General features: G+C 43.6%; 1 protein-coding gene across 2 annotated transcripts; it reads left to right on the top strand.

The window, feature by feature from the left end:
- The first annotated feature begins 1,001 nt into the window (after window positions 1–1,001).
- On the top strand, window positions 1,002–9,862 carry LOC149273591 (cleavage and polyadenylation specificity factor subunit 2). Of its 2 annotated transcripts, XM_089506117.1 has the most exons (14): window positions 1,002–1,150; window positions 1,259–1,418; window positions 1,495–1,600; window positions 1,689–1,818; window positions 2,015–2,130; window positions 2,640–2,827; window positions 2,923–3,213; window positions 7,077–7,177; window positions 7,286–7,486; window positions 7,729–7,881; window positions 8,030–8,255; window positions 8,382–8,684; window positions 9,026–9,160; window positions 9,770–9,862. In XM_089506117.1, exons 1-14 carry the CDS (start codon window positions 1,002–1,004, stop codon window positions 9,860–9,862), a joined length of 2,352 nt encoding a protein of 783 aa, XP_089362243.1. The 2 variants fall into 2 exon arrangements, with proteins under 2 accessions (XP_089362243.1, XP_089362245.1); XM_089506119.1 differs by lacking the exon at window positions 7,729–7,881.
- Window positions 9,863–11,381: the final 1,519 nt, after the last annotated feature.

The following is an 11,381-nucleotide window of genomic DNA, read 5'->3' on the forward strand; positions in this document are numbered from 1 at the left end:
GGGCGCTGCTTCAGCAATCGTTTTGACAGGTCGGGTCGTGGGACGGGAGTACGTTGGGGGACATGGTTATTTGGGCACAGGCCTACGCAGCTCGGCTGTGAGTGCCCGGGAAGAGTGGCAGCCTGGCAACGATAGCCATTAGCCGGTGTCCAGGGGGTGGGGGGACAGCCTGGCAGCCGGAGCCCAGGGAGTGGGGGGACAGCCTGGCAGGCGGAGCCCAGGGAGTGGGGGGACAACCTGGCAGCCGGTGCCCAGGGAGTGAGGGGACAGCCTGGCAGCCGGTGCCCAGGGAGTGAGGGGACAGCCTGGCAGCCGGTGCCCAGGGAGTGAGGGGACAGCCTGGCAGCCGGTACCCAGAGAGTGGGGGGACAGCCTGGCAGCCGGTACCCAGAGAGTGGGGGGCAGCTTGGCAGCCGGTGCCCAGGGATTGAGGGGACAGCCTGGTAGCCGGTGCCCAGGGAGTGGGGGGCAGCTTGGCAGCCGGTGCCCAGGGATTGAGGGGACAGCCTGGTAGCCGGTGCCCAGGGAGTGGGGGGCAGCATGGCAGCTGGTGCCCAGGGCGTGTGGGGGCAGCCTGGCAGTGGGTGGTCAGGCAATGGGGCAGCCATTGGTCCAGTCAGAGGGGAGGAGAGCTGGTTAGTTAGTAGTAACTGTGTTACTGGCAGTGGGCGTTCTGTTTAATGTTAATGCCAAGGGAGAGCCAGAATGTGACATCTGTGGAACGCAACAACAAATGGCCCAGGGACCGGATTGGCACTGGAGGCTCTCTTGCAGTCATTAATGCCGGCGTGAATTGCCGGTAACGGGGTTTATGATCAGCTGTCCCCCATTTGTCGCCCAGAGCTCTTCTTGCTGTTTGCGTGCATTAAGAATTTCTAATTCTTTTGGGGATCTAGAACCAGAATTTCAAGCTGTCTAGAACACGCAGCCTGGAGCAAAGTTAACATTATTTTTATTTGACTTTTTTTGTATTTTTTTTTTATATAGCATTCTCTGCAAACATGACGTCCATCATTAAGCTGACGACGCTCTCTGGAGCCCAGGAGGAGTCTGCTCTCTGCTACTTACTCCAGGTCGATGAGTTCCGCTTTCTTCTGGACTGTGGCTGGGATGAGAATTTCTCCATGGACATCATCGATTCTATCAAAAAGTGAGTTATTTGGGGGGTATCTGGTCTAAGACATTATGCTCGGAGAGTCCGTTAATCACTGCATCAAACCCAACACACCGCTTAAACATTTGTCTCTTTATTCTTCAGGTACGTGCACCAGGTGGACGCCGTCCTTCTCTCCCACCCGGATCCCCTGCACCTCGGCGCTCTCCCGTATGCCGTGGGAAAGATGGGATTAAACTGCGCCATATATGCTACCATTCCTGTATACAAGATGGGTCAGATGTTTATGTATGACCTGTACCAGGTGTGTCTCCGAGCGACCTCTATGTCACGATTGCCCTATGTGGGTTATTTTAAGCCTAAACTTGCACTCGTTTCAGTCTCGACACAACACCGAAGACTTCAACCTCTTCACTCTGGATGACGTGGACTCGGCGTTCGATAAAATACAACAGCTCAAGTTCTCCCAAATTGTGTATTTGAAAGGTACGGGACGTCTCGGTGACGGTGGTGTTTTGTTTTTTTTTGCAGTGATTGTCTCGCTTACTAAATTAATGACTGACTTTTTTTTCAGGGAAAGGTCACGGATTGTCGATCACCCCTTTACCAGCCGGCCACATGATAGGAGGCACCATATGGAAGATCGTGAAGGACGGAGAAGAGGAGATAGTCTACGCTGTAGATTTCAACCATAAGAGAGAGATGTACGTTAAACCCCAGTCGCTTCACATTCTTAGTTAATCTACAGACCTGTGGGTGTTTTGGGGCAGTTTGTGTAGAAAGTAATGTTTATTGTGTAGTTAGGGAACTCGTCTGCCCCACGCGTGGAGTCGTTTTAGTCGTCCGTAGATTCTTTTTGCGTTTTAACCATCACTGAGATGATTATGGGTTCCGTTTCAGACATTTGAACGGCTGCTCCTTGGATATGATCAGCAGACCCTCTCTCCTGATCACCGACTCTTTCAACGCCACGTACGTCCAACCGAGGAGGAAACAGCGGGACGAGCAACTGCTAAGTAAGTAACGGGTTAACGGACTGCGTTTACCGTGTATCTAACACCCGTCGTCTTAAAGAAATGTCAAAGAACTGTACGTTCCAACCTAAAAAAAGGGACGTTCGTATCAAAATCTTTCATTTTCACCCCAATATAACCTAATATCTGATTACTGATTATATACATATATACACATATATAAAAGAGAGAAACGAAAAAACATAGAAATTGTGATTGGATATTTTGTGGCAAGAAGTTTTTGTTCCTAAATCCAAGCTGCAGACCTCTTTTAAAGACTTTTCAGCTGAATTATAGAGGGTTAATAATGACAACATGTACGTGAAATAGTTTATTCATCCCCTTATCGTTCGGGTTGCCGGTTCAGTCACTGGGGGATTATACGTCGCGGGTTATATATGATATATACATGGTTTGAACGAAGTGCTCGGTAGAGAAGCCAGACAGAGTGATGTGAAAGCCTTTGGGGTAATTAGTGCCGCGCGTGTCTTTTACTCTTGTTTTCTTCTCAGCGAACGTCCTGGAGACCCTGAGAGGGAACGGGAACGTGCTGATAGCGGTGGACACGGCGGGGCGCGTGCTGGAGCTCGCGCAGCTTCTAGACCAGATCTGGAGAACCAAAGATGCCGGCCTCGGCGTCTACTCCTTGGCTCTTCTCAATAACGTCAGCTACAACGTAGTGGAGTTCTCCAAATCTCAGGTGAGTGGAGCTTTTTAAAGACATCTTAAAATAGAAGCGACCCCCTCCCCCCCATGTGGCGGCGTAAAGTTCGCTATTTTTTCCTCGTTCTCCAGGTCGAGTGGATGAGCGACAAGCTGATGAGATGTTTTGAGGATAAAAGGAACAATCCTTTCCAATTCCGCCACCTCTCCCTGTGCCACGGATTTGCGGACCTTGCTCGTGTTCAAAGCCCTAAAGTGGTGCTTGCGAGCCAGCCTGATCTGGAGTGCGGCTTCTCCAGGGAGCTCTTCATTCAGTGGTGCCAGGACCCCCGAAACTCCATCATCCTCACATACAGGACCACTCCAGGAACCCTCACTCGCTTCCTGATCGATAACCCAACGGAGAGAATCATTGACATCGAGGTAAAGCACTGGACTTGTCTGTCTGTTACCTGCAGACCTTTCGGGTGACTTTCCCTCCTGAGCCCCCACAAAATGGGGTTCCCCTTTTAACTGGTTAGCCTTTTATGGCACGAAAACCTGGAGATCGTCATTTAACCCCTTGATGACAATTGCCGGTCCGGGCACGTCACGGAAAATCAAGTCGTTAACGACCTTTAAACGGGTGCAGAAAGCGATCTACTTTCGCTTTCTGCACCCAAACTGTTAGGGATATTAATGAGACAAAATAGGCAAAACCAATATTTTATCACATACGCAAAATAACGACGCTACCAAATATTGTAGTACCACATCCACAATATTAATTTAAGGAGATACCCTATATTTTATCTCCGATCCTAAATTCTTTCAGATCGCCGAAAATTATAATTCAAATTAGATAGATATCACGAAGATAATCAATCAAAAATATTATTTATTGTGAATACAATTTATCAAATCTATATATGGGTCACACAGTGCATGATATAAAACACAAAATTCTTAAAACATGTCAAAATGAATCAATTCAAATACAGTATATTATCGATAGTTATCAATATAAGTTACTACTTTATAAGTAACACACAATTAATTTCCATCCCACTCAGCAACCAAAAATTGATAATAATCAGGGCAGTAATAAAGATATCACTATCTCTCTAATATTAGTTCAACTAATATAACAAATTAAAAATAATATAATTGTGTCTAAGAGTATTAGTGAAGTTCCTAATAGATGCAAATAATGTCAAACTTCATCTATAGGTAAAAATACCTTTTCATTATTGTTATTATCACGGGTTATAAGCTGCAGTCTCACAAGCCGTCATATACAATAATGCAATATAGTACTTCCCAGAAACAGGGAATTCTATACGAAGAAGACAAAATTCATCTCTATTCAGAATAATAAAACAATTATAATTACCACCACTTGTTGCTGTTATCCCACCGGTCCTTGTAGAAATTAATCCAGGTTCAGTGGCAAGAAATTAAGTGGAAAAAATATAACTGTCTACCAGTTATATAGGTTATAACTCAAAGTAACTCCAAGAGTGAAATATGGTGCCAGAATCTTAAGATTCCAAGTCTCTGGGGAAAATTTGGTGAATAAATCCGTCAGGGTCTGTCCGTTCCAGGGTGCGATCTCTTTTTTTTCTTTTTTAAAGGTCCCCCCTTTTTTTATTAAAGACATAAGCTTTTAAAGACAGGGCTTATTATCATAGCCTCCACCTTTTGATTGGAATTCTCCAATCATAACGGTGGGTTTTACCCATTATAATTAGAATTTCTACTCATATTTACACCGTTGTAATTTCTTACTTTACCTGTGAGAGACGCTCTGGTCTAAGAATTAACTTAAAACCATTACATATATGTTTGGAATTTATCCTTGGTCACCCTTATCGCTAGGTGTTACCGCCTAGATAGTAACTCAGGACTTGGTAGACTTACCATGTATCCCCCATACGAATTTACGTTCCCAAGGATATGCAGCGTCTACTCCTTAACTTTCTCATGGAAGATAACATTAATTGTATCATACTTACTGAAACATCTATATACATGAATACTTCTTTGTTCTCAATTATAGAGAGAACAAGGACAAAAAGAAATAATCACTATATGATTAAGTAAAATAAAATGGCTCTGACTCCATTTTGTTTTCATGTAAAATACAGAATATGTGGAATACATGTTTTCTATCATAAAATATCTGACAAAACGGCGTTGCTGTAATGCCTCGACATCGAGGCATTCAGCAACGCCACGATCGGCACTAGGGGCCATCTATGGCCCCTCCCCGGGGCATCAACGATCACCTCCTAAACTTAAATGGTGTCGCTGGAATGCCTCTATCAGGAGGCATCCAGCAACACCAAACACTTACCCTAGGATGGACTGTGACCGCCCCGGGGGGAAAAAACAAAAAAGACGAAAAAGTTTGCTAGAAGGTCCCAGTCAATGGAGCCCAGCTTTCTAATCACATTGTGATTAGTAAAAATAAATTAAAAAATAAAATTAATAATAATTAGAAAAAAATAGTAAAAAAATAAAACCAGTAAAATGTAAAAATAAGGGGAACCTTCAAGTTGAAAAAAAAATGTTAAATTTTTTTTTTAAAAAAAAGGCAAAAAAAAATAAAATATATATAAAAAATATATTTTTGTGAGCAAGTCCTAAAATTAGCACATTAGCTTAAAACAATTCTCGCATGGAAAGAGTTAAAATACTGGCATATTAAATGCCCATGGGGTGTCTACTTTTAAAAAATGTATGATTTGATGGGGTAAATTGAATGGGCCGGATTCAACAACGTCCCAATTAACACGGGGGGAAGGATGGCCACACATCTAATTTCCAATTAGAAAAATGCACACGTACCAAATGTGGCCTTTTAGTTCCCCCCAAAAATGACAAACCCATGCATGTGGGGTATCACTGTACTCAGGAGATGTTGCTGAACACATATTGGGGTGTCATGTGACAGCGGCGTATACCAGGAGCTGTAAATTCATACATAAAGTAGGTGTGTGGGGGAAAAATACACACAAAAAAATACTACTGCAGACTTTGAAAAAATTCTGGTGGTAAAATGTGTGCATGCAAAGAGTTAAAATACCAGCATTTAAAATACCCTGGGGTGTCTAGTTTTCAAAAATATATGGTTTTATTGGGCAAACTGAAATGGCCCGGCTCAAAGATGTACCAAATAGGGCAAGGGCAGTGGATCCCCATATGCCAAAGTTCAACATTGAAAAATGCGCATGTCCCAAATGTGGCCCTTTTGCCCCCAAACAGCCAGGCAAAATCATTCATGTGAGGTATCGCTGTACTCAGGAGATGTTGCTGAACACATATTGGGGTGTTTTGTGATAGTGACATAAACGAGAACCTTTTAATTCATACCTGAAGTAAAATGTGTGTGAAAAAACAAATTCAAAAAAATTACTACCATAAAGTTTGACAAAGACTGGTGGTAGAATTAGTGCTTGGAAAGGGTTAAAATACTAGCATTTGGAATACCCTGGGCTGTCTAGTTTTCAGAAATATATGACTTGATGGGGTAAATTGCATTGGCCGGCTTCAAAGATACCCAAAATGGCACATGGGGGGAAGAATTACCAGATTTGGAAAAAATGGCTTTGAAATAGCAAGACGCTACCTGTACTTATTGCTCCATAACGTGCAGAAAAAAGCAAAAAAACATAAAAACATTAGGTATTTCTAAACTCAGGACAAATAGTAGAATCTATTTAGCAGGTTTTTTCATTACCTTTTATAGATGAGTAAAAGATTTTTCAACTAAAAGTTAGAAACAGTCATTTTTTTCTAAATGTTTCACCATATTTTATACTTTTTTTAATAGTAAATAATATGATACAATCAAAACCATGTCATCTAAAGAAAGCCCTTCTTGTCCTGCAAAAAAACAATATCTAATGTGTGTGGGTTCAGTAAACGGGAAAGAAGAAAATTACAGCCAAACACGAGCAGCGCAGAAATGTTAAAACGGCCATTGTCACGAAGGGTACAAAAAAAGTAAAATCAGCCTTTGTCACGAAGGGGTTAACTAAATTTCCAACATTATTTAATCAGTATTCTGTTATGCTTTTAGAAATATAGATTTTTCTTTTTCAAATGCATAGAATATCAGAATATTATTTAATAAAGCGTTGGAAACAATAAACTGGCCACGTTATAAAGATGATAAAAGCTAGTTTTAGTAGAGAGAAAAAAAAAGAGACTGTCTCTTCTAAGTCAAAACTTATTCAACCCTCCATAGATGTGATATATTTATTTATTTACATACATTATTTATATACATGTTGTTTTTCCAGCTTAGAAAACGCGTGAAGCTGGAGGGAAGGGAACTCGAGGAGTACTTGGAGAAGGAAAGGTTGAAGAAAGAAGCTGCCAAGAAACTGGAGCAGTCGAAAGAGTAAGTGCTTTATCCCTTCTGCGCGTGGCTGAGAATATTCTCCGAGCGCGAGAGTCTCTTTTTCTGTCGCTGCTTCTCTAACCCGCCGCTTGTGCCGTTTTATCCCAGAGTGGACATCGATTCCAGCGACGAAAGCGATGTTGAGGAAGACATCGACCAGCCCACCATACACAAGGCCAAACACGACCTGATGATGAAGAATGAAGGGAGCAGAAAAGGCAGCTTCTTCAAACAGGCGAAAAAGTCCTACCCCATGTTCCCAGCGCCTGAAGAGAGAATAAAATGGGACGAATATGGGGAAATTATAAGGTGGGCAAACGTGTGTCCGCGTAGGGGGGGGGGCTATACTTTAGAGGTTATAATCCAAGCAGCGGTGGCGTTTGCATCGGGGTCGCCGGCCGTCTGATTTGTGATCCAGTGAAAAAAGAAATGATGCTGCTGTGAGTTCAGAGATATTAAGGGAAAAGCGCATGTCGCTCCAAAAATATACAAATTAAAAGCAAAATCCGTGCACGCTATGGATAAACTTTTTTTTTAACGTTTTGTTTCAGGCCGGAGGATTTTTTGGTGCCGGAACTTCAAGCCACCGAGGAGGAAAAAAACAAGCTGGAGTCCGGTTTGACAAACGGAGAAGAACCGATGGACCAAGACTTGTCCGATGTTCCCACCAAGTGCATCTCCGCGACGGAGTCCATGGAAATTAAGTGAGTAGAAGTCCATCGTCATGCAGATTATGGGTCGTTTCAGGGGGCTGTGTTCTGTTTTTCCCAAATCTAGTGAAGTTTCAGGGTAACAATTAAAGTTCGAATCGTTTTCTACGAGAATATTCCGATTTTGCCGTTTGATTTACAGGGCGAGAGTAACCTACATAGACTATGAAGGCCGCTCGGACGGCGATTCCATCAAAAAGATAATTAACCAGATGAAGCCCCGGCAGCTGGTTATCGTGCACGGCCCGCCGGATGCCAGCCAGGACCTGGCCGAGGCCTGCAGAGCGTTTGGGGGGAAAGACATTAAAGTGTACACCCCAAAACTGCACGAAACGGTCGACGCAACAAGCGAGACTCACATATACCAGGTAACCGGCGACATGCAAGCATCCGGCAACCGTCATGCCTTCGGGGGAACTCTGTGGGACAAGTCGTCAAAAATAGGTACTTTTAGTGCCGTGACCTGTGCGTTATGTCGCGTTTTATTTCTCCAGGTCCGGCTGAAGGACTCACTGGTCAGCTCTCTTAAGTTCTGCAAGGCTAAGGACACGGAACTGGCGTGGATCGACGGCGTCCTGGACATGCGCGTGTCGAAGGTAGACACGGGCGTTATCCTAGAGGAAGGCGAACTGAAAGAGGACGGCGAGGATTCGGAAATGCAAGTGGACGCCCCGAGCGTGGACTCCAGCGCCGTGGCGCAGCAGAAAGCCATAAAGAGTCTGTTTGGGGACGACGACAAAGAGTTCTCGGAAGAAAGTGAGATCATCCCCACTCTGGAGCCGTTACCGACCAGCGAGGTGAGTGATGGTCTATTCCCGCTCCGGGTAGGACGGGCACCTGCCTCTTAACCCCTTAAAGACAATGGCTTGTCCTTAAACCCATTAAAAACAATGCATTGTGAGCCCGTACATGAAGGGGTTAAGATGTGTGCCGTGTCCGAAGTTTGGAGACGGTCTCCTTTGTATCTGAGATCCTCGTTATTAATGCGGGGGTTACGTTGGGACTGCAGCATGAAAAAGCTGGTCTCTGCTGCCTCCCCCTCCGTGATACCCCCTTGTATCGTCCGCGTGGAGGGCAGTAATTGGCGTCCGTCCTCTAACGCTTCCCCTCTCTCCCCGCGCTCCGCGTCTCTTTCCAGGTCCCGGGACACCAGTCCGTCTTCATGAACGAACCGAGGCTGTCCGATTTTAAGCAGGTTCTCCTGCGGGAGGGGATCCAGGCCGAATTTGTTGGAGGGGTTCTTGTCTGCAATAACATGGTGGCTGTTCGCAGGGTGAGCGGTTTTTATTTTTTTATTATTATTTATTGATTTGACCAATTCCTCCAATTCTTTTCCCATTTTATTCTTGACTCTCCTGACCTTCATGTTCTCTATAAACATAAATCATTGATTGGTTCTGCCTGCGTTATATATCTATATCACGCTATCCGTAGCACGCCGTGACCAGATAAACGGCTTAGAGGGGATACCCCGGACCCCGCGCTTTGATTGCCTTGCGTGCTTTTATCAGTTACGTTAAGCTGGGTCTCCGGCTACGACGGCTTTCAGGATCTCCTCGTGAGAACAGGGCTGTCTATAGGTCCCCCCCATTGTGTATCATATAGAATATATAGTAATAATAATACATTAGTAAGTAGACGAGACCCCCATCAGAAATGGTACGGTCATAAAAAAAAGTCAATGAAGAGGGATCCTTAAAATTAGAAATGTTGCGAGATGTTACTTTTTGTTTGTTTGTTTTGTTTTTGTTTGTTATTTGATATCGGAGCATAACAGCCCCCCCCCCCATACATAACCCGTTTGACATTTTCCCCCCGAAGCTTTTCCTTTCTAATAAAATTGCTGTTTTTATTTTTTTCCTCTTTATTTTTGTTTTTTTAGACGGAGACGGGACGGATCGGACTGGAGGGATGCCTCTGCGAGGACTTTTTTAGGATTAGAGAACTTTTATACGAACAATACGCCATCGTGTGAAGGAGGCTCAGAGCGTCCCGGCTGCGACGTTCCGCGGGGTGGGGGGGGGGCTTCGGAATAACTTTTTTTTTGTTTGTTTTTCTGTTTTTGTTTTTTTTATTATTAAAAAGGAACAAAAATATTTATTTTTATAGAAACTGTAGATGGGAAAAAAGTGGGTCCTCGTCCGTTTACGCTGCAATTAACGTTTTCCGGCACGGAGCCGTAAATCAAGACGTTTTGTGTTTTTTTTTTATACGAGGGGGGCCCCGATTTGTTTTGTTGGTCGTAAGCGTTATGTCGGACGATGATTGTGATGTTTGTAGACCGTACACGGTTTGTAAAAAAAGTATTTCTCTGGATCGTGTTCGTGTCTTTCTCCGACAGAGCAGCTGGCTGCCTGAGAGTGATGAGAGTCATAGGGGGCCAAGCGAGGAGCTGGTTTTTGACACAAGGTGTGTTCTAATTCACTCTGAGCCTCGGGAGGATCTTTAAACAGCGTACAGAAACACTATCTTACTATATATATATATATATATATATATAATATACCGTATTGACTCGATTATAGGCCGCACCTTTAAAGTTTGGGGCAATTTTAAAGAAAAAAAAACATTTTTAAAGAAAAAATACACATTAGTGGAGTGGTAAAGCAGCATTTTATCTAATGAACAGGAATACGTGTATTTTATCATTTTTGGTATCTATTATGCAGTTAGCGTATGTTATATACAAACCGAAAACCAATAACTATTTTAAGGTCCCCCCTTAATTCATAATGCACATTACTTATAGATATTCCCCTCTGCCCCCCCCCAGATATACCACTCTGCCCCCCCCCGATATACCACTCTGCCCCCCCCCCCCGATATACCACACTGCATGTGTCGGGCGATATGAATTGCTCATGCCTGCGCTAAACCCCAATTATAGGCTGCACCCCCACCTTAAAGACTTGGTTATACGTTATAAAGGTATATATAGAAGTATATACAGTGAGTGTATATATATAATGTGTTTACTGCTCCCCTCTTCATCGCTCCGGACGTTCTCCAGCCCTTTACCAAATGTGTTTTGTGGTTTTTTTTTTTTATATATATAAAAACAGTAGCTTTGTGATTTTTTTTTGTATTTTTATGTTTTGGTTAAGCTCGTGTCGCTCTGTTACATTGTAACACCGAGGAAAGCCGGCTCTGTGATTCGTCGGATCGGTCGCCGGGCGCTCCTGGGTGGGCCCCGGGAGAGAAAAGCTTTAGGAAAATTAACAATTCACACATTTCTAGCGGTTTTTCTTTTTTTGTGATTTCTTACAAAAATCGAACGTATCTTTAACCCCGTAGATTTCATTCGCCCCTAAGACTGCGTATAAGAAGTGTTGATGGGGCGAAGTTTAAAAGTAGCCTAATCGCCATGGCAACAGTGGAGCGGTCCGGCTGGTGGTAACATTACGCTTGTTGCCGTAGCGATAAGATCACATTTTATATTATCTTAAAAAGATAGTAAGACGGACGTTATGAGAAAACGCAAGGGAAGGAAAAGC

This window comes from Sceloporus occidentalis, unplaced genomic scaffold, assembly GCF_023333645.1.
Source record: "Sceloporus occidentalis isolate IW3139 unplaced genomic scaffold, rSceOcc1.0.p SCAF_365, whole genome shotgun sequence".
NCBI lineage: Eukaryota > Metazoa > Chordata > Lepidosauria > Squamata > Phrynosomatidae > Sceloporus > Sceloporus occidentalis.